Source organism: Lynx canadensis, chromosome C1 (assembly GCF_007474595.2).
Source record: "Lynx canadensis isolate LIC74 chromosome C1, mLynCan4.pri.v2, whole genome shotgun sequence".
NCBI lineage: Eukaryota > Metazoa > Chordata > Mammalia > Carnivora > Felidae > Lynx > Lynx canadensis.
In genome coordinates this window covers 49,826,359-49,850,460 of record NC_044310.1, presented here as the reverse complement: position 1 = coordinate 49,850,460, position 24,102 = coordinate 49,826,359, and the positions used below count along the sequence as shown (strand labels likewise).

Here is a 24,102-nt window from a genome sequence, read left to right as displayed (position 1 = left end):
CCTTTGGGGGAAAAGGGAAGGGACTGAGATGTAATATCTGCTGTGGGCATGGGGACTGGAACTGGTGTCACCAGTGTCAACATTTTGTCAAACAAGCCAAAACAGGTGCCCTTTACCCTGGCCAAGAGCTGTCCTTAATCTCCTGAGAACATGCTGTGTTCATCATGCATCTTTCTCTATGCTTTGCTCATGTCTTTACCCCACCCAGACCCCATTCCTTTTCCTTCCCATCTTGCCAACCCTAACCAACATTTCTCACTGAACTCAAGTCTGTCTTTTTGAATAAAGCCTTAACTATTTTTAGCCTATGCCACACTGTGTGTGTGTGTGTGTGTGTGTGTGTGTGTGTGTGTGTATAGATGTTTCTTTCTCTTCCCAACGAGACTGAAAGTCTGATGGGGCTGAACACACTTCTCTAGTATCTTCTACCAGCAAACACACATTGCAAGTGCCTCTAGGCTCAAAATCAAGGTGTGTAACTAGGGAGAGCCACCAATCAAATTACCTGGTAGAGGACGTGCTGGGTAAAGACCTCCTCATCGCTCCTGGACTCATGCTGTAGTATGAAGAACTTTCCAAATCTGAGAGAGAAAAATTTGGGCCAGTTCCTGCAGCTATTGGTGCTAGGAAAAAAAAAAAGTTATGTTCTGTGAATAAATGATCAATGAGGACACATATCATTGTTGCATTTAACACATTTTATTTCTGAATTTCTTTGATAAGCTTATCCAAAATCATTAGTAATGAACTCTGACCTCCAAATATTGTTGACAACAAAAATCACCTATAACAGAAGGACTCTGTTTTATATTTTACCTTTTATCTTTTCTCTTTTTGTAATGGCAAACTGTCACCAAGACTGCAACATTCCTGGATGCTTTTAACAAAAACACCTCCATGTTTTGCTTTGAAACTTTTCTTGGATGACCAGCAAGAACATTCTCTGGACTTTCCTAATTTTGGCTGATCTTGATAAGCTTTCACTCATCAGCATTTTGGAATTAGTCCAGAACCACAAACTCAACTTTCTGGGTTTCCCATTGTCAATTTCCTGTGATGAAAAATGTGTGATTTCTCCTTACTCTGAATTGCCATGGCACCTACATATGCCATTACTTTAGTTGTCCCACCTTCTCCCTGGAGGCAGTGTCCTCTAACCATGGTTCCTGGGCTGCAGTTCTTAATAAAGTTTTACTGGAAGATGGTCACACCCATTTATTTACATATTGTCTCTGCTTCTGCACTATGATAGCAGAGACAAGCAGCCACAACAGACACCATATGGCTCACAAACCAGAAAATATTTATGTAGAAGTTGCTGAGGTCTGATTTAAGGGATTGGTAAGGATAATTTTGACTATATGTGATTTTCAGAGCTGATCCTTAGGTGAGATGTGATTCTCTGTATTTTTTATGGTCTGGAGCCTCCAGACCACCTTGTTTACAGTAGCAGCTTAAATAAATATTTTTGAATGAATAAATAACATCTATCAATCTTCTAAAACAACTCTGTGCACAGCTAGTGGTACAACTATATTAGTACAAATATTCTCTTCTTTTGAAAGATTATGCAAAAGTGGGAGACACAGATTCATGTATTACTGTACTAAGACATTGGTTTGAGAGTTAAGCCCAGGTAAGTGGATATATAAATAAATTAAACAGAGGCTAATATCCATAAGAAGAAGGGATAATTAGAAATATCATGAACCAAGGACTTTCATTGCCAAGAATGGTGCAGGGTAAGGAAGGCGCTTAGATGAAAGACATATCCCCAACCTGAAACAACTCTAGAGGGAAGGCTGGCGTGTTAATTTCAATACAGTGTGATAAGTCCTTTGCTCGAGTTATTCCTAAATTTATATGGCCACACAGAAGTGGGTATCCAACCCAGCTGGGGAATAAGAAGTTCCAGGGGCAAAAAAGGCCTCAGAAAACATGATGCCTGAGAAGATGTTAAAAGGATAAGTGGGGCTCACCCAACTGAGAGGGATAGAGGCATGCTAGGTAGGGGGAACAGCATTTATAAAGGTAAGAGAACATAAAATGAATACTGGTTTTCTGATAACTTGGTGTGATAAAATTTATAATACATGGGAAAAAGAGGGGAAGGTTAAGGTCAGTTTACAAAGGCCCTGGTAGGGTTCTTTAAGGACAGTGGATGTGAGTCCAGCACATTCCCTAGTTTATAAGCTACCAAAGCACTTTATCACACTCTACTAATTGGGGGCCATTGGGGTTATATTGCCAGCATCTAATATAATCCCTGACACCACGAGGCAGTCAGTAAGCATTGGTCAACTGGAACTGGTTGCTAGTTAAAGGAGAACCAGCAGAATGTGAGAATGCATCATCAGACTTGCCTTTATAACCTAGAAACATCATCCTGTGGTGAGGGTAGGCATGGGGGACAGGGCGGCAGTTGAAGAATATAATCAGTAAAACCATAGAGGCCAGCGGGGTCATTTAAAAACAACAAGGTGGGGGGCGCCTGGGTGGCGCAGTCGGTTAAGTGTCCGACTTCAGCCACGTCATGATCTCGCGGTCTGGGAGTTCGAGCCCCGCGTCAGGCTCTGGGCTGATGGCTCAGAGCCTGGAGCCTGTTTCCGATTCTGTGTCTCCCTCTCTCTCTCTGCCCCTCCCCCGTTCATGCTCTGTCTCTCTCTGTCCCAAAAATAAATGAACGTTGAAAAAAAAAATTTTTAAAAATAAAAACGACAAGGTGGGGATGGGTCTAAACTCAAGGGATGAGAAGAAGGAGCCTAGTATAAGTTATTTAGGAATTAGAATCAGGAAAATGTGTTAACTTCTTCAGTGTAGTAATAACGGAAAAGGGGGAATATGGGATGGTTCCCAGGATTACTACTTGGGCAACTGGGTGAAATGTAGTACCATAAGAGAACTATGTAATCAAGGAAAGGGGGGAAGGGATACAATAATATCTAAGAATAAACACTGAGTTGTTGGGTTAATAGCAATGGCTAGACCTTAATCACAACTATATTAAAACAGTCACTGCTAAGAAATAGAAAGCTCTAAAATTCACATATACTTTTCTGAAATTCAAACACATCTCTTAATGACAGGCTGTAATGGAGGAAAGGCCTTTAGTTCAAAGACGAATGGTTAGACTTGACAATAAGTGTAAACAGAGTTCCAATGAATAATTTTGCTAGCCATTCCCCAATTTGCCTTTATACTAAATTTATCTGCATAGTTTCCCCTTTTATTCCATAATATTTTATGTATGAAATAAGCTCTGGGGGTGGGGAGGAGACTACTCAAATACATCACCGCTCACCTCTCTTAGCAGCCTGACATATAACAGGTACTTATTAATGTTTGTGCCTCCGTGGAGCTTAAAGATCCACACGTCTCATTAACTAAAGAAGAGAGATGCAGCTGATCAGTGTCGAGGGTATGGATTTAGATTTTTCTTTCAAAGCCTTGGGATGGGGCTCAGGCATCCGCCGAATGCAGCAGGTGCATCATGCCTGAGCACCGGCCACAGTGCGCAAGCCTCACTCCCAGTCTCGGAAGGAAAGATAAAGCAAGATGTGAGTGAGAGGCCTGGCTGGACTGAGAGAAGTCTGGGGCCCTCTGCCCAGCGGCGCTTACACTTAACATTCTATTTACCACATTCTACTCTGGAAAAAGGTCCTCTGCCTAGATTATCTTTTCAAAATGTCAAGGGAGCCAGACTAGGCGAAGAATGGAAGATACAGTGTAAATATAGTGTGCACACCTCTCAGAGAGACTTAAAAAAAAAATAACGAACCCACAGAAATGTTCCTTCGCTTGCCCATATATTGACTTCCTGTTAAAGCACTTAGCACAGTGTGTGTGATCTAGCAAACGGCATCAGGTGGACTGGCAGCGTTATGATGCTTCTCGAAGTGTCTATTGCAGTTATGGTGTGTAACTTCAGGGCCTGGAAAACTGGCTATGAGCGCCTGAAAAGTTTTATGACATCATTAGATTTCTGAAATGAGAATGGGTTTCACAACCTGGGTTACATCATCCTAATAAAGCACCAACCCAAACTCTGCGTTCTTCAGAACAGTCAGGTGAGGAAACATCCCCCGGGAGTGTCTGGGTGCATATGTCTCACATGAAGGTCAGCCGATTGGAATGCGATCAGATTCAGTGGTACGGTGACAGTTAAAGAGAAAGCCTCAGACCTGTGGGTAGGGGTTACCATTAAGTGTCCCTGCAGTGAGTTGGGTATTCTCAGTGCCTCTCAACTGCAGAATAGGAAGAGCCTTAGAGAGGTAACTAGGAGAGGTGGGCTTTCAGCCGGCTTTCCTGAGTACCTAGGGGCCATTTTTCTTATACCTCACTCAATCCACAAATCAACCTTTTTTAGAGGACAGTACCTTTTCTACGAGAGAAAAACTAAGCCCTGAAATGAGGTTAACTTGCTTGCCATGGATCACAGAGAGGCAAGAAAGAGGGAGGTCCAGGATTAAAATTCTAGAATGTCTCACTGCGACACCCATTGCGTTTCCTATCATACTACACCCTGCCACTCATTTACAATATTTGCCTTAAACTTGAGATGATAAAAAGGTATACAGTGTCTCTGTCTCACAAGGTTTACAACAGAGCGGAATGATGAAATAATACTTGAACATCAAATTCAAGGCTGAATGTGATAAATCTCATAGGAGAAATGCAAAGGATGTGTTAGGAAAATTCAAAGGCATGATGGATCATATTGGCTCGCGGGATCAAAAAAAGATTCGATTTCAAGAAGCGTTGGACACTTACACTTAGGCTTCAAGGATGGCAGGATTTGAAGAGGCAGAGAAGAGAGTTTCTAGGCAAATGACAGAGAATGTGCGTACGTTTGGAGGCAGGAAGTACAGTTAGTGACCTGGGGGATCCATGACTGTTTGTGAGTAGGGAAATGATCATTGTTGAATTGAGAAACATTATACAGAATGCACAAAAGGGGACTAAGGTGGGGAAATCCGTTGGAAAGTTGATGCAGGAGTTGTGGCAAGAGGGAATGGAGGCCTAAACCATGTTGCCAAGAAAGAAAATAGAATTTTCACAATGGATGTTTGTCACCTTGGTAAACAGGTACAAAAGATCAGTGTCCAGTTGTGCACAGTGAAAGGGCACACACAAGCATATGGATCATACCATTCTAACAAATATAAAATATCAATAAGATGTATGTAACACAATGCACTTCTTAGCTAATAATAGGAATAAGTCCTTTTTGCAAATTGGGGAACTAAAAGTTGTCAAGGGTTAAATGACTTGAACAATGTCTGCCTAGGATGTCATGCTGGGCTTCTGAAGCCAAAGACTAACAGCCTGCTGATATGTCACAGAGATTATGTAGCCACTGCCAATCAAGGGTGGGGATGATAAGGAAGGACTGGACCAACCACAACACTTTCTGTCTGTTCCTTATAGTGTGAAACCTGATTTTGTTCCACTTGTACTCGACCCTAGGCTCTATCATTCTTAAATGATCTCATACATGACATTTTTTTTCCCTAGCCAGATTGAGTGCATTTTGAGGACCAGACATCCTAGGCCATAGAAAAAGTGCTGGTCTCGGCCTGGGTGAGACTGTCTAGAGTTTCAGCCTTGCCAACAACCACCCGTGTAGCTGAAGTCATTTAAACTTTTGGACCTCACAACTCTCATAATAATTATGTTAGAAATGCAAACTCACCAGCACTGCCATGGCCATAACCAGCACAATAACAAAGCCTAATGTTTATTAAGCATCGTTTACGGGCCAGATGCCGGTCTGAGCCCTTTAAGCACATCATCTCATTTAAACTCACAGCGCTCCTGGGAAAGAACTGAAGCACAAAGAGGTGAAGTAACGTTCCCTGGTCGTGAAGTCAGAGGGTCCTACCAGAGGACCTTTAATCCTACAGATCCAATAGCCTTTTCCGTGTTCGTAAACAGCTCTGCAGAGTCTTGTACGACAATCAATACAACACAACAGATGATGATCAATAAATATGTCCTGAATTAAGGGGAATCAGCAGTCACCCTCTCCATTTGCCCTCTGCGCCCCCCAACTTTACACAATGCAAAACGAAACTCAGAAATCCATAAATCTACACAGGAGCGTGAGGACTGGTTCCTTGACTTTCTTAAGTAGCACTGCAATGACTCACACCTGAAGTTTTTGTGGATTTTGTTTCATAGAGGAGTTTTTCTCAAAAGATTAACTTTTGGGAATCGTCTCATCGGATGTCATTTCTAAGCCCTTTGTCCCTCCTCCCCCCACCCCCTTCTTTCCTGTCACGAGTAGAATGCAGTCTTTGTGTCATTTTTTAATAAATGGTTTGCTATTAAGGAATCATTATAGTAATGTGGGCTATTGGAAGAAAGGGGTTACTTTAGTAGCCAACCCTCTTAATGACCTGCTCTTCTGTACACATTAGTAGTTGGATAAGGTTGTGGTTATTGAACTTCTGCCATCCACCAGAGACAATCTGCTCGGGCTTGCGTTGTTGGAAAAGAGAGGGTGATGGAAAAAAAAATTCTATCCAAAATTTCAAGCTACTCTGCCTGGGGTATGACCGTACACTGAGTTTACAACTTGTTCAGCAGGAATCCGTGGGGAGCATTAACTGAGTGACTAGTGTGGCCAGCCTATTGCTAACGGCCCATAGTCTCTGAGATGCTGCCTCTTAGGGGATTCGACAAATTTCATGGAGCAGTTTTCATGTGTCAGGCGCTGTTCCAGATGCTTGAGATCCATCATTGGACAAGATATATAAGGCCCCCTGCCCTTGTGGGGTTTACATTTTAGAGATGAACGATCATAGCTGCCCCTTCCTCGAAACTCCATGGCAACTAAGGAATATGGACACATGGCTGATAGGTAACCCTCAAAAAAGACTACCAGGATATAGTACTCCATTTTCAACGTATTAAATAAGTAAGAAAAAATAAGAGAGGTGTATTTCTCTCCAGATTGTGTAATCTTATGTACTCACTGGGACTTTGGGAACTCGTCTATTAAGGCTTGGGGGTAAAAAAAATTCCAACAACAAGCACACAGTTCTAGAGGCCCAGCACAATTTAGTGTTGTTTTGCATTCTAGTGGCAAAGATCTCATAAGACAGTCCATGTCACTGGCACAAAAGGAGTGAACATGGGAAAATGCTTGGTCTTCTTTCTATCAAAGGCACAGTTGTAAAATACACAATGCTATGCACACTCAAGCAAATCTGGAATCATCGTTAAAGGGAATTAACTTGGAAAGTAATTTATGGCAAGAAAATTCAACTCCTTTGTTATCTTCCTTTTACTGTAATATGCTTCCTGAACACTGCCTATGAGAGAGGGCTTTTAGAAAGAAAAAAAAAAAACACATAAGTATAGTAAAATTAACTCATTTTATCAATTTGTGCTGTTGGCCAGAGTTTCCTGACTGTGGCTATGAGGGGCTGTAAAACTGATGAATTTGCATGGAAAAAGAAACCAGTGTAAGTAATTTGTGTAAGAGGTAACACGGACATACACGGCTATAATTCAGACACCCTGCAGATAGCAGACCGCCGCAGTGTGAGCAGTTATGGGTTAGAAAAATGACCACACTGCAGTCAGTCTGACTTGAATGGAAATCAATCATAAAGGTACGTTCTCTGCAGCTTCTACGCCACAGTCTTCAGCAACTCCTCTGCCAAGCAGATTTCTGGTCTGTAAACCGCGTGCTGATCTCCTTTTCCTACCCTGCCTTTCTAAAAGGTCTGACCAAGGCAGGCTAGGAGTATGGTTTTCCAAAATGGAACATAAAAGAAAGGCACTGGACCAAAACAAGGATTTCCCTCTATGTGGAAATGAGCTTCCCTGCTATTATGAGATTTAAGCAAGGCTTTTTATGAAACGTAGTATTAGGTGCCAAAAGCGAGCAGAATGTTTTAACCCCGTCAACGGCATCTGCGGATGCAGACAGAGCACCGTTTTCACACATCCACATTTGTGGACACAAGTTAAGAAATATGTGGGTTTGTGGTGCCAGAAGGGGGAGGAGGAGGTGAACAGAGAAATTTTTATTTTGGAAAAAATGTTTCCTTCCCATTAAAACAAGAACAATTCTCTGATACCCTCTTCCTCCCTGCTCTGAATCTTGAAGATGGTTTATCTTTGATGATTGTGAATTCAGTTTGTGAAGTTAGTGTATTCAGTCACTTTATTGCCACGAAGGAAGCTTAGTCTTGGATTTCAAGAAACTTAGGTTATCTACTTTATAGATGAGGGAACTATTTCTACTCATTTCTGTATTCTCCTCAGCACAGAGCATGAGATGCTTCATATATCACACATGCAACAAATGTTTGCTGAATTGAATGAAAATGATATGAGCTTATTAATAAAAAACAGCTAAGAACTAATATTTATTGATCGTTTATCATGTGCCAGGCTGATGTGCTATGTGTTTTTACCTGAATTCAGCCTTGCAGTATCCCCACAGAACATGTATTTGTTTATTCTCATTTACAAATGAGAAAATTAGCTGTAAGGTTAAGTAACGTGTTCAAGATCACACAGCTAGGTCAGTGAGCCTTAAATATCTCCAGATATCAGCCCAAAGAAACAGAAGTGAAACTTAACATTTCTACTCTGTCTTTCCTTCATCATCAGTAACTAGAGAGATAGATTCAACAAGATTTATATAGAAAAAAAGATCACCTATCAATTAAGTGGGAAACTTCTATCTCATCATCTTCCTTCTTTGCGTTTCCAGGGCTTTCCAGCTGGGAGTATCGGCCAGGGCTTCCCGGGATGGAGGGCCTGACACTGGTCGGGCAGAGCAATCCACAGTGGGGTTGGCAATGCTGACTGAGCTCCTGCATTAGTGGCTTCTGCCTTTGGGACTGAAATCGATTTTCTGCATTTTAGAGTATCATCTCATCTTAGCTTTTGGTTGAGGTCAAATGTGGTACCCGTTTAGTATCTGATACAGCCTCGGCCATGGGATTGAGTCTTCCCTGACAGGGGACGGATGTGATGGCCTAAGACGCCTTTCCACCACCGTGATCTATAACCAGGGAAGGGCTTCTAAACATAAGCCCCTTTACCAAGAGTGCACGGGGACTGTCTGACCATTAGCTGTTAGGAAACCAAACTATATCAACGGTCTCATCCCAACAACCTACAAATCCAGCTGTCTATACTAATAATTCTCAATATTTTCACTAAGAACTATTTTGTCCCCCTCCTCCATCCACTGGAAGATCCTGGGTGTTAATAGGTACTCCTATCAATCACAGACTGCATTAACTCAGTTCCCGTGTCAGACTTAACATGTGGCTCTGCTGAGCGTGGGCTGTAGTGATCTCATCCTGGACGTGCCGATGGTGTCACCAACAAGAGTCTTTCTAATCAGCAGGTGTTAGCTAGGGAAATATATGCCAGCCAAAATCTCAATAATATTTGTGGTCTTATTGTGCTGGTAATGTAGAATTTCTGTCAGGCTTTTGAAAATCTCAAAAATACCTTTTAGTTTTCCAATGTTACCTATTGGATAGGAATATCTGCTCTTAAAAAAAAATTGAGGCTTATGAGTTCATACGGAAAAGTTCATGAAAAAAATCACATTGCTGGTAATGACCTCAGGGTGCCCCTGTTCCTCACAGGGAATTTTTATGTCCATAATATATAAGAAAGCAAAATTCAAATACTATAGAATTGAATACTACTTAAAAAAAAACTGATTACAAATAACCACGGTGTGGCTAGTGACTTAAAAAGTTGTTAACGTGTCAGTGTTAGATTGAGAATTTTAAAACATCTTGCTACCCATTAGGATACCCTGGAAGACAAATTTCCAGAATAACACAGAAGTATAGGTTGGGCTGAAAAGTTGAGGAATAAGAATTTTCTGGCTTCCTAAAGCAGATGAATTAGATCTCATATCGGCATGCTCTTATTCCATCAGAATTAGTAACTTGGAAGGGGTCATGGGAATGGTCCTTCTAATAAATGGACTTTTAGAACTTGAATCTAAAATAAGTCCTTTTTAATTTATACATGCACACAGAGCACATACAGACACACACACACACACACACACACACACACACACACACACACGTTTTTGATAAATTTGCTGATAGTGTGATCCCCTAAAGGATCAGCTCTGAACACACACAGTAAAAGACCAGGGACAGAGGCTTCTTTCAATAATAGCCATTGTAGTCACCACTGTTGAGCATCCAGGATATGCTAGACACCTGACATTCTCTCACTTAATCCTGAAAACACTCCTGAGAGGTGTTACTGCATTCAGATGCAGTCCTAGAACACAGCTGGTATAGAATGGATTTGCTGACTGAATAAATGATCGCTGACTAGGAGGAGAACATAGCTGAGAGAGGGGGATCAGTAATGCCCAAAGTCATATAGTGGTAAATGGCAGGGTCAGATCCTCACTTCTATATCCTGGGCCATGATACCACGCTGCCATCTTAAATATGGATTTTATATAACGTATTACATCTAGAGAGCATAACCCACGAATTAGCTAGAAAAGATCAGAAATAGACGAACATATGATCAGAGATCACTGTAACAAATTCATACATATGTCAAGGTGTTACGTGTTTTGGGGCGCCTGGGTGGCTCAGGTGGTTAAGCTCCTGACTTCAGCTCAGGACATGATTTCCCAGTTTGTAAGTTCAGGACCCGCACTGGGCTCACTGCTGACAGCTCAGAGCCTGGAGCCTGCTTCAGATTCTGTGCCTCCTTCTCTCTCTGCCCCTCCCCAACTCACAGTCTGTCTGTCTCTGTCTCTCTCTCTCTCTCAAAAATAAATAAACAATTAAAAAAATATTTTTAAACGTTAAAAAAAAGTGTTAATGTATTTTGCTTCTCTCTGAGTCAAATGTTTAAAATGAGAATGCTCACAGTCTGGTCACTTTAGCAAGAGCTTCAGCTAAGAACCAAAAACATAGGGTCCCCAAGATCCTGCCATGAGAACTCTCTAACAGCTTTAACCAGGAAGGTTGTAGGGATAGGAGTGTCACAGAAAAAACTGGACTTTCAAGCATAGCATTATCTAATGGATGTGCTGATGTCATAAGCCTCTTGTAACCATAGTTTTTTTTTATGTTTATTTATCTATTTTGAGAGAGAAAGAGAGAGCAGGGGAGGGGGAGAGAGAGGGAGAGAGAGAATCCCAAGCAGGCTCTGCACTGCCAACGCAGAGCCCGATGCAGGGCTCCAACTCACAAACCGTGAGATCATGACCTGAGCCGAAATCGAGTCAGACACTTAACCGACTGAGCCACCCATGCGCCCCTCTAACCAGTTTCAAAATCAGTGGAATGGTGGGCATAATGCCACTGACAGGGCCACATCGAACACAAGGTATCTTGTACATTTCAATTTGTGGTAAGGATGGGGACACCTGTCACTTTGTGTGGCTCTTGCTCTGCTCGATGAGAACAGAATGGGAAAAATCACGTGTGGCCCCCCCTACTGTGAGCTAGGATTCGAAAGAAAGAGTTTGATGTAAATTTCTATTACTGCCAGTCTAGTCCATTGGCCGCTGGCTTTGCTGTCCAAATAGTCACCCCAAATATGTCAAGAAAATTAAGAGAAAAAAATTATACAACAAAACTGAACTAATTCAATTTCGGTATTTATTTTGAAAATGTATTGAATTAGAGTAGAGGAAACCTGCTAAATGAAGCCAGCCAGACTGATATTTTCCTTCCTAACAGTATGGTAATATTTATTATTTTGTATCTCCATGAGGGGCTGATTAAAACTAGAAAACAAAAAAAAAAAAAAAGAAAAAAAAAAAAAAAAAAAAAAAAAAAAAAAAAAAAAAAAAGAGGTTAGAGTGGGAGAGAGCCAAAGCATAAGAGACTGTTAAAAACTGAGAACAAACTGAGGGTTGATGGGGGGTGGGAGGGAGGGGAGGGTGGGTGATGGGTATTGAGGAGGGCACCTTTTGGGATGAGCACTGGGTGTTGTATGGAAACCAATTTGTCAATAAATTTCATAAAAAAAAAAAAATAAAAAAATAAAACTAGAAAACATTTGCAATGTCATAATATATTCAGAATAAGGTGGCTTAGGGAAGCAAAATGAAAACATATACAGGGCCAGTCAGTATTTTCTATTCCAGAACTTAACAGACTTTCCTTAAAAACTGCATTTTAGCGACAGGCATTATGATTTTTTAAAGGGTCGCCCACCCTTTCGTCTGCGGCACACCGTACCTTCAGTGTGGAAGAGGTGCCATTGACTTCTACGGATAGAAAATGTGTGATGTTCATTTTAAAATTACTAGTAGAGCCTGCTATTGACCATCTAATTATGCCGAGTTCCATTTATAAACATAGCTAACCACTAAGTTTATGGAGACTTTTTGTGCCGCTTTAATAGGATATTGATCGAGAGCATAGTTTGAGTGGACTGCCATTGAATTGTGTAATGGCAAACAAAAGGCAAGGTCACAGCCACTGTTCATGCTAGGGCTGAAGTCTATTTTTTATTATAATCTTTTTGTTTCTTCCTTTAATGCTTACACCCAAATGGCTTCTTTGGAAAGAAGGGCTTGCTTAAGAACATGAATTTTAAAATTAATGCCCATGCAATGATCATAGCCAACAGGCCACTTGTTCAGAAAAGAAAGTTTCAACTCTCTTCTCCTCTAACAAGGATCTAAAATCTTGCAACTACTTAAATGGCACCCCCCAAGGCCTGGACGTCTGGAATCCCTCATCCTATACCGATTTCCTCACGCGTCCTTCTTCGCAAGAACATTTTGTAATTTCCAAGTTTGGGCTTGTTCGTATCAAAGAGCTGCATTTTCATACGGCACCTTGGAGCTGAGTTAATTCTGCTGTACGAGTTCCATCGTGTCAGGTTAGAATACTGCCAGTTGTTCTTACTGCATTGCTGGCCAGAAAATCCGCGCCTGTGGATATGGGTTCTCAGAGACACACAAAGGACCTAGAGACTTCAAAAAGAAGTTGAAAAGGGAACTGCACCTCGGATTCCAGTGATGATTCTCGTGTGAGAATACAGAAAGAGTGCACATGCAGAAGGCAGCAAACAGCCACTAGGGTGCTACCTCATGCCAGGCTGAGGCATATGCCTGGCTCCGTTCACTCCCCCTCTCCATTGACAAACAAGTCGGGAGTCCTGTAGCCACCCAGCAGCCGGGCTTTGTGGTAGAGCCAGGACAATTCAGCTGCCGGATTTCATAGATTATGCAGCAGCGTGATAGGAACCAAAAATTCGGTCTGGGTAACTGAGAGTGGTTTTTACACCCAAAGGCGATGCTAAGGCTGGCCACAGTGTACTGGGAACCCTGGCTCTTCCAAATTCCAGGGCCGTGAAGTCATTCCTAGCCACGAAGTTTACTTAACCCTTGCAGCCTGCTCGGGTGCACAAACCACGGCTGGAAAATGAGACCCCGCCAGGCCAGAGTCACAATGGCCTGTGTGTATTTGTGGTTTTCCTCTTTCCCCACGAAGTAGTTACGGATTCAGAGCCACCCCCACCAACTTCAAAGTAGAAGAGTCAGCACTTTAGAAGGAAATGGGCAGAAGCAGTGGATTTTTCGGGAGGATTTTCTGGGTTCACACCAGGAAGGGTATTTGACGGCCTCAAAGCACACCCTTGGAGGAGAACACCCGTGCAAAATAAACAAGAGCGGGTGCTGACCGAGTCGGCCATCAAAGTGGGGTCATTTAGCAGCTAGCTGAGTGCGCGCTCTTGGTGGCAGCTTCATGGGAAAGAGACCCATCTGAAAAACGCTTCTCGAGGGCTTTGTTTGAAAATGCAGCATCACGCAAGAACCATTTCAACAGATGGTTCCTGTCCTTTTCCTCACAGTGTTCTGCTGAAACAACTTTAGTGATTCTGAACTGCGTTGTTAGCACTTGGAAACCCCCCTCCCTCAGAGCAGAGAAGACCTCTCTCTGCCTCTGGCACAGTGTCTCGCGATCTGTATTCCCCCTTCCCGACCCTCTCCTGGAACAAAGTAATAAATTACTCGAACGACTTTCAGATGGCCCTGTCACAAGGAGGACCACATATATACATCTACTTTTACGCTGTGGTACTTCCTTTGCTGCTAAGAGAAACAGAATCTCCTTTCTTGCCTTTCGTGGACTCGACATAATACAAAAACTGAAAGGGTAGGTGGGTAGGCGGGAGGCGAGGGTGAGAGGGGAATTAGTGAGAGACCACAGCGGGAGCCCCTGATTCTAACAGCTCCACGCATCTGATCACTATAATCTAATGTCAAGCAACCTCGCTGCCTGACCCTCACCTCTGAATGTGTGAAGCTAAACCAGCAGCTTTTCTCTTGAGTTTCTCTGCCATTGCCACCCTGTAGTAACACGATTATAAACAACAAACTTAGCACGCGGTTATTTCAGTGAATCCTCAGGAGGAAATGCTGAAATAGCACCTCCCTCCTCTGTTAAATTTAAAAGGAGGAAAACGAGAAACAGAAACTAACTGGAAACCTGAGGAAAGTAAATATTTACATCAGCAGATTTTAACATTGAATACTAAAGATTCAGGAGGAGGAAAATTTTTCAAACTGAGGCCACCACCAGTTTGACATTTCCAGGCCACATATGTGGTCATAAGTGTGATGGGGGGAACTGGGTGGGGCTGAGATCAGTAAGAGGGGGTTAAGAAGAAACGTGCAGCAGAGTGGAAGAAATTCTAAGACTCTGAGGCCATTAAAAACATCCAGTTAAAGGCTGAACTATTCACAGAATGAGTAGTAATTTTGGAGACTTGGGGAGATGACCGGCTGGAGGGCAGGTGATTTTTCGGGAAGTGAGACTGTTCTGTATGACACTGCAATAAAAGATACATTTGTCAACACGCGGAATCTAGAACACAAAGAACTGAACCCTTATGTCAACTATGGACTTCTGTTAACAATAACGGGTCAATATCAGTTCCTCCCTTGTAACAAATGTACCACATGAACAACAGATGTTAATATATACAGGAAACTATTTGGGGAGGTGTAAATATTAAAATTCTGTACTTTTCACTAACCTAAAGCTGTGAACCTAAAATTGCTGTAAAAATAAAGCCTATTCATTAAAAAAAAATATCAGAACTGAAAACCAATCCAGGGAAAAAAGTTTAATTAAGTGTTTGAGTTTACATGAAAGTAGCTTCAACCTTTTTTTTAATGCACAGATTAACAAGCTAAAAGTTTATCAAGAAACTCTAACAAGAAATGGTTTTTTAATAAAAACACAGAATCCAAAGATTCCGTAGCTCTCTAATGCAGTTACAGGAGAGGTCACGACAAAAATGTCTGCAGTCAGTTAGCTGAGCACAGCAAAGTCAAAAGAGCAAGTTTCTTAACCTCTTTGAGCATCATCATCTTCTTCAACTATAAAAAGGACAATAATAGCAACCATGGGAGGACTGAACGAGATGATGTTTACAACGTGCCTAGCACAATGCCTGGTACATAGCGTATGCTTGGTAAATACTAGCTACCGTAATTTTTCATGTTAGTGTTGCATCATGTTCCTAACAGGGCTAACATGATGCATTTAATCAACTTCTGTGCCAGTTAGCTTATTTCTATTTCAAGGCTGTAGAACGCACCCCAGCCCTGCTCATTTGTAAAAAGTGCCCACTGCACCTCTAACATGGACCCTTAGCTCTTCCAGCTCAGGGAAGGGGGCAGTGCTGTAAGGAATGGTGAAGGGTTTTGACTCATCATGTGGCTCGAGTGTTAAGTCTTTCAGAAAGGTGTGTGGGTGAGGCAACCTGAGCTGGGGGTGGGTCCGTAACCCCAGCAGCCAAGGCAATCTTGTGACATATACCCTGACAAACCTGGATTACAGATCTGCAAGAGGGAGGGGGGCTCTGGACAGCAGTTTGGCTTGAAGCCATGAGTTAGCTGACACAGCCCAGTCCCACTCTTGCCAAACAGTTTTAGTCAGCACGAGGCCATGTGTGAGTGAGTCCTACAGCGATTACACAGCAGTGTGCAGAATCGAAAAGCATTCAAGAGCCGAAGGACGCTCATGATGCCGGGCATCAGCAACATAACCCCCTAAATGGGGACAGGAAACAAAACCAGGTCCCTCTGCAAATTCAATCTGTGGTCTGCCCATACCCTCTGGCAGTCTTGAAGGCAGGTTTAGAATTCACTTGGCAACCATGCTATGTAGACTGAATAGAGGGCTAATCTAGCTTGGAACTGATAGGCCTTGGGATAGAAGACCTTAAAGGGGCATACAGAAAACGGAAGGGGGACAAGATGCGGGGACGGTCTTGAGCAGCGCGGGCCTTCTCATACAACATCCAGGCCTTGGGACACTGATGGTAATGAAGACCAAATGTAAGCATTACAGCAGCCAGGGTAGAATAAAAAGGTCAAGTGCTCCAATCCTAGAGTTAAGTAAGGGCTCAAGGAATGTATTTACCTGGAATGCCATTACGATAATTACCCTCTGAAAGGCATATATTCTACATCACTATTATTATTAAAGTTATAAGAAAATGTGGGATAGCGGTCCTTTTTAAGTCTTACAAAGTGAAAAACAATTCTATTCAAAAAAACTTTTTTTTAATGTTTACTTATTTTTGAGAGACAGAGAGTGAGCAGGGGAGGGGCAGAGAGAGAGAGGGAGACACAGAACCCGAAGCAGGCTCCAGGCTCTGGGCTGCCAGCACAGAGCCTGACACGGGGTCTGAACCCACGAACTGTGAGATCATGATGTGAGCCGAAGTCAGACGTCTAACTGACTGAGCCACCCAGTGCCCCAGTGAAAAACAGTTTTAAAAAATTGCATTATTTATCCATGGCAAATGACTGGCTAGTCAGCTGTACTAGGCACATATCCTCCAACCTAATCTAGTCTCTTCCTCACCAGTTGATACTTGAAGCATACTTGATAACATGGAAGCAACGTCTCCATTCCAACTCATACCCTCACTGCTCCTAACACCTCGTTCCCTATGGTTCTACCTCCCTAACACCAGAACACCCCCAGGATCAACTGAGGGTCCCAACTGCCAGAATTCTCATCCACAAAGTTACCTTTCCCCTAGTCTCCCTGTCTAGTCTCACATTGTACACTTTCTCAAGTTCCTTTGGGCCCATGCAAGAGTACACATCTGTAAGACACAGACTTAGCTTTAACTATTTGCCCACTATTTGACTTTGGTGAATGACTTAAATAGACCCCCAATTTAACTCATTTGTGAAAATGAGCGTAAGTACTTACCTAACAAGTTTATGGCAAAGATCAATTTATATAACACACATGAAAACACAGCATCTGGCAGATAGTGACTGCTCAACAGTCATTGGATTTTTTTTTTTTTATCTATCCCTCAAACTCCACATCCTCTGCCCCCACGTCTTATATCCCACTTTCTGGATTCTTCACAGCCTTCCAGCATTAAGAAATAAGAGGAGAGAGAATCTGAGCTTGTGCGATTGGGATGGCGTGGCTTGCGTGACCCAACATCTTGTCAGAGATTGACTGGTTTACTCGGTCAAATTTGCAAGACTGTAATGAAGTGAATGGGGGGTATGGACTTGAAATGAAAATATTTATTTTTACTCCACCTCATTCCACAAAGGATTTGATGCAGTTCGAAACCAATGTTGACATTGTAAATTTTATCTATAAGCAGTATTTTGAAGTAGGAGGGGAATAAAAAGTAAAATTGTAACATTTGATATTTAAATTTTCCTCTTGTTATTGCCACCTATGACACTATAGTCATTGTAGGTATGCATTTAAATAAAAACAAAGAGATGTTTTTTTGAGGGAAGGCAACAGTGTGTGTGTGTGTGTGTGTGTTTGTGTGTGTGTGTGTGTGTATGACTGACAGAGACAGAGAGACTGAGGAAGAGAAACACAGAGACAGAATATCCTATATCTTCTCCTTGGACTGTCTGGATTATGTCATAGCAAAAATATAATCAATGACCCCTTTGATCAATGGAACAGGGTGGTGACAGGTACTCTTAATTCATTGTTGTTGGTGATTATTGACAACCGGGTAATGATCATGCTGTACTGTGTCACTCATGCTGAGGGCATTAGCATTCTTTAAAGGTCAAAAACAAATTCTTTTAAAATGCAAAATTTCTTAGAAATGAGGGAAGACTCAGAAAATTTTTTTAACCAGGTTCACACTATAAAGTAGGGAATATGTGAGACAGTCAGGATTTCAGTTCTTTCCCTATGTCTCACATTAAAATGATATTTAATTTTTCCTGATTTAAATTCTTGGCTGTCAAATAAACTGCGTGGCGAAATTCTTCCAATGGGTGAATGAAAAAGGGATTCTGAAAGCTATTTATGTCTCTAGGAGGCCCAGGCAGAAAGTAAGCACAAACCCAAGGCAAATGTGTACCAAATCAAAGCAAAATTATACTTACTCTGTGACACTCTTACTAGCTCAGTCACACTAAAAACACCTGATGTGACAAAACTGTCCTGGAAGCCCAAATGTCCTGGGGAAACAAAAACAAAAGAAACAGTGTCATAAATAGAAGACATTTGACAAGAGAATTCTAAATATTAGTTTCATTGTGATTAAAAAAGGCAAGGTCTAATTTCATATTCTGCTCTACTTAGAGTTTACGTGGGAGGGTACAGTCACTTCGTTATATAGATGGTTTTTTGGTTTGAATCTGGGGGTCATGGAAAGCTATGACACAACTGGGTGATTTTTGAAATGGTAAAAAAAAAAAAAAAAAAAACAACAGGAAATCTGAAACAAAAGAAGATTTAAAATAAATGGTTACCTTGGCTGATCTCTGAGACCTTCACAGCTGGGATGAAAACAGCCTACCTATGAATCAGCCAGGATACCTAAGTTCTATACCAGTTTTTAAACATTATTCTCTAAAGAAACATCTGATCAGCATTAGCTATCCATTCATTCAAATCAAATAAGATTTAAGGATGTTCTCTTCATTTTTAGAGGCACCACAGGGTGAATCTTTAAAAAGCCATTGTAGAAAAAGCAAACCCCAACCCTTGAAACGTGAAAACAAAGACTTCTGAGCACAAACAAAAGAGTTTTTTCATGAGTGGGTGGGTTGAGTCTTTCTTCTTTTTTTTAGAAAAGATAATAAATCAATGGTTCGAAATGGCAATCTTTGAATTTGCATCTGTTTTATTTTTGCTGGATATAATTAATTCCTTTAACATATCTATTACATCTCTTATCAGCTGCTTATTTATTTTTATGGTGCATTTAGGAATATAAAACTTATAAATAGCAAGGAATCCATAATTTATGATATGTTGTTTCTTTCTCTGCCTCTCAAGTTTTCTGATTTGGAGTCTCACATAGGTAAAATCTAGCTGAGATCTGTCTATAGGGTTAGCATAATCACCTGCTTTAAAATTAGGGCCAAACGAGAAGTTGGCCAAAGGGATTTTGAAAAACTTTCCTTTCTTATTAGAAACATACCTTAAGAAATGCAACATAAGAAACACTGAATACATAACAGTCCATATATAAGATTTACTGATAAAAAATAGATTTTACCCACTACTAAGCAGAAGCAAATTTACCTGTGGTATGGTTTATACACCAATAAATTCATTAAATGTCACACATATAAACACATGCAACAAATCACTATGTTTGGAGAATTATAAAGGTATGTACAAATTATTCTTTTTCTTTTGGTTGCATTAGAATTAGAAAGATATTTTTGTTTTTGCTGAGTTTAAAATTTTTTTCAGTTAATTTTTGTATCAAACATAATCTATGATATTTCAGATAAGACAGCTCTAATTTTTAGAATGTGCAGTAGCTACATACAAATTGTGTTTTAAAGTAAATGGGCAAACTTTCACTTGAAGATGTGCTTAAGAAATTTCAACTCTCAAAACAACTCCCACCCAGGTCTTTGATTGACTTTTATTTGGTAAGCACCTGAGGTGTTGTCTCTTGGATTAAGATAATTGAGAAGTAAAAATAAGCAAATAAGTCAAAATTCTCTAAACTGGTCTTGGCAAAACAGACTATAACATCTCTTTCTATTGTGACGACACTGACATTGCATTAACCCCACGGACTCTAACAAAGGGAATCCAACCATAATGTACATTAAGTTTGACTTAAAACACATCTAACAAGGACAAGGAAATGCATAGTTGAATGGGAAACTCTGGGTTGATTTCCAACTCTTGTTTATCTCTGCCTGTGTCTCTTGCTTGCGGGCTGATTCTTGTCTCAGTTCCAACCTTTGGAATTCCTTAAGGACAACTCAACAAGAATTTCTGTACAGAGTGAATGCGAACACGTGTACTTCAATCCTGCCACCAAAAAAGCAAGCACTATATTTTGAAAACTAAGTTTAGTTGGGTGTAAGGACTTGGGAGGGAGAAACACCTGCGCTCATTCAAACTATCATCTCTTTTTTTTTTTTTTTTTTTTTTTTTTTTTAAATTTTTTTCAACGTTTATTTATTTTTGGGACAGAGAGAGACAGAGCATGAACGGGGGAGGGGCAGAGAGAGAGGGAGACACAGAATCTGAGACAGGCTCCAGGCTCTGAGCCATCAGCCCAGAGCCTGACGCGGGGCTCGAACTCACGGACCGCGAGATCGTGACCTGGCTGAAGTCGGACGCTTAACCGACTGCGCCACCCAGGCACCCCTCAAACTATCATCTCTTGATGGCCCCTTTTCTTTTGTAAGGTCACCTCTTAGATGTGGTGCTCCCCGGGGTTTGTGCTCAAAAGGTGTATTCCTAAGCTAGTTCCTCTATTTCCAGGATACCAGTCACCAGTCTTGACTGGGATGTTTCTAAAAACTAGAATAATGTTTGTTTCATTCACCACTGTATTTAATGCCTGGGACAAAGCAGTTAGTGAGTATTTGTTCAATGAGTGGATGAACGACTCTGTCGGCCAATGACTCTCAAATCTTGGCCGTTTACCAAGATCTCTCTCAAAATGTTTATTGGATATTTAAACCCAGATAGCCTACAGGTATCCTCAAACCCAACATGTCCAAAGTCGAGCTCATTTTCTTCTCCCCCCAAAATCTGTTCTGACTCTATGGAATTTCCTCCTTTAGTGGACCATCTACCACCATCATGCTTTCTATGTTTTGGGGCCATCCCTAACTCTTGCTTCTTATAAAACCCACATCCAACTACTCCTCACTGATTCCACGCTTTACCATTTCTTGACTCCAAGTACATCTCCCATTTCCACTCCCTCCATGACTGGCCCAGACATTTCCCGATTCTCACCAGACAGATGGGGCAGCCTCCTAACTATGTTTTCTATTATCAGTCTTGGTTTCTCCTTAGTCCATTGTCCACTCTGCAGCTACAGCTGTCCCTCACAGGCAAATCTGAAGGCTCATTTATTTATTCCACAAATATTTTGGGGGCACCTACTGTGATCCAGGCATTGTGCTAGGGGTTCTACATACAGTCCCTACATTCAGGGAGTTTATAGTCTAAGATTAGAGACAGCTGAACACATAAAACAAATGAATAAATTTAAAAATTATAAATGGTACAAATGAAATGAAGAAAACAATTAGGAAACACTTTAGAAAGGGTGGTCAGACAAGGTGTCTCTTAAGAGCTGACATCTGAAAAATACTAAAGAGAAAGTCATGAAAAGATGGGGAAAGAGCTCTTCAGGCAGAAGGATTAGTAATTTGCAAAGGCCCTGGGGTAAGAAAGAATGAGATGCTGGGTAATCTGAGATAAATCCAATGCATTCAGAGCTCACTGCCCTGTCAGAAATCTTGCCAGAGCCCCACAGAGAACTCAGTGCACAGTATAAATTCCATCATATGGCATACCACTCTTGACATAGCATCTCTTTTCCTCTCTAGGTTCATTTTTTAAAAAATCTCTTCTCTCTCTCTCTTCTAGCCCTACCCCCTTGGGCCTAAGGGAATGCCTTTTCTACCATGGCCCTGGTTCACTCCTCTCCCCACACTGTTCCCTCTTCCCAGACTGTCTGTCCTTCCTACTCTTTGCCTGGCCAACCTCCCACTTGTCCTTTAGGACTCAGCTTTATTGTCGTTCTATGAAAAGCCTTCTCTGCTCACCTGCACTTCTGGCAAAGACTCCTTTTCTCTTTTCTCAATATTGACCAGGTCTGCAGAGTATGGCTCTCATCTAGGAGCTAGCCCACTGAACTGTCATTTTGTCTTTTTCTCATATTAGGCTGTGAGCCCTGTGAGAAAGAGCATCTTCTGTGTCTCCAGGCCCCCCAGGTCCCTAACACAGTGCCTGCTCGGCAGTAAGCACTCCAGAGGTGCCTCTGAGGGAAAACAACTCAATTTGGGCTTGAGGATGTTTATTTTCCTTTTTATAGAAATGTTGACAGAACTTATTTCTGTCTCTTTCTCTCTCTCATCTCTAGCAATACAGTTTGAACTAAGTTGGAGCTACTGTACATCTGAAAACTGTTAAAATGAAAAATCCAAACCATCCCTCCAGACTAAGGAGGACAAGGACGGAGGAGACCATCCATGCAGGGTGGAGCTTCCAGTCAAGAAGGTGCCATCAGGTCCTCTGCTGAGAAATGCCTGGGGGTTGTCCTACTGTGATTGTGGTCCCTATTTTGGGGGGACTGAGTTAAACTAGAGTGTTAAAGGGCAGCATGATTTAATGGACATAAGCCCCGCCCCCAAAAGAGGCTAATCCCAAGCTTCAACTAGAATCTCGTGTGATCCTGATAAAGTCGCCACAAAAATCACAGCGGGATCCTCCTTGTCCTCTCAGCAACCTGCTCCCTCAGGCTTATTTTAGTAGAATGTGTATAATTTAGAAGGCGAACTATATGTGGATGTATAATAATCAGAAAAAATAAGATAAAAAGTAGAATGATTGTACAAGCCCTGATGTGACCATCTTGTCTATAAAGGGTCCCTGGGGAAAGGTCTCTGTAAACATTCCATGGAACTTGGAGGGACTATGAAACTGGTTTTGTTCCTTCACCAATTATTTGGAAACCCGCTGGTGAACTCTAGAGGAAGACAGCAACGAGAAATGAAACCTAAGAAATGATGGAAAAAGTGACACGTCTAATGTAATTACTAAGCAAACCTGAGCAGATTAATATTTCGTTCTCACTAACACAAACCAAGTCGTAAAAATGACTTGCAGGGAAATAACACTAATCTGGGTGTTCTACTTTATTGCCAGATGAGAGAAAAATGGAAAAGAAAATAAAAAGGTCAATTCCAGTAATTCCAACCTTCAACATTCACATGAAAAGATCCTCAGTTGGAAAGCTGATTAAACATCCCTGAAAGGTCCCAAGATTTACATTTTGAATACAGCCTCTCAGAAATGAGCGCAAAACATACTTTTGTTAAATATGTCTTAGCTGAAAACCCGAATTTCGCAGTGATCTCCTCCAATCCTGAACTACTGCTCAGAAGCAACCGTATTGTAGTTTCAGAGGAGGAGCAGAATCTTTTTCATTTTATAGGAAATGGCCAAAAAAGTTCATTCACTGAAGTCTTGTTCAGTGAATTCCCAATTAGAGTACAGATTTCAATACCTTGGAGTCAGCCATACTCACAGTGGGGAGATGAGGCTTTCTAAGAGAGGCAGAGATATAAAAAGCTAAATTCTTTTATGGGTGGTTAGGAAAAGCAGTTCTCTTTGCCTCGATGATATCAGCAGTTATTAGGGAAAATGCCATAGTATGGGGACCAAATCTCATCTCATGAAGGGACTGAACATCTATCTACCTTTTAACAGGCAGGGAAGGAAACAAGTTCGATTTGCAGAGACAGGTGACCTTGCAGAACTGTTCAGAGGTCGAGGGGAAGAAACAGCTGGGGACAAACCATCCAGAGGGTTGGCCTTGAAAGGAAATTTGAATGTCCATGAAGCAGAGGATATATCTGAGGAAGAAAGTTTACACACTAGATGGTATTTCTGTTTGTCTTGTTAAGCAAAGGGCTCTCAGCTCTGAATCATCAAATCTCATCTGGCTAATTAGGATGCAAACTGCAATACACAGGTCATTTCATCAAAAAGAATGCCTCTCTATTCTATTCTCCCCTTGGTAAATAAGGTTCCATCACTAGGAAAAGATAAGCCAAGGACCGGGCTTTTCCACATTTGTGCGTCTGGGCTCCTC

At 41.5% G+C, this 24,102-nt stretch overlaps 1 protein-coding gene across 4 annotated transcripts in view; it reads right to left on the bottom strand.

The window, feature by feature from the left end:
* Positions 1–24,102, bottom strand: part of NFIA (nuclear factor I A) — a 377,477-nt gene that overhangs the window by 111,286 nt on the left and 242,089 nt on the right. For all 4 annotated transcript variants that reach the window (XM_030324297.1, XM_030324295.1, XM_030324298.1 and 1 more), the window contains exons 4-5: positions 18,395–18,469; positions 506–623 (exon numbers count right to left, since the gene is read on the bottom strand). In XM_030324297.1, coding sequence (XP_030180157.1) covers positions 506–623; positions 18,395–18,469 — 193 coding nt within the window. The remainder of the gene's footprint in view (positions 1–505; positions 624–18,394; positions 18,470–24,102) is intronic.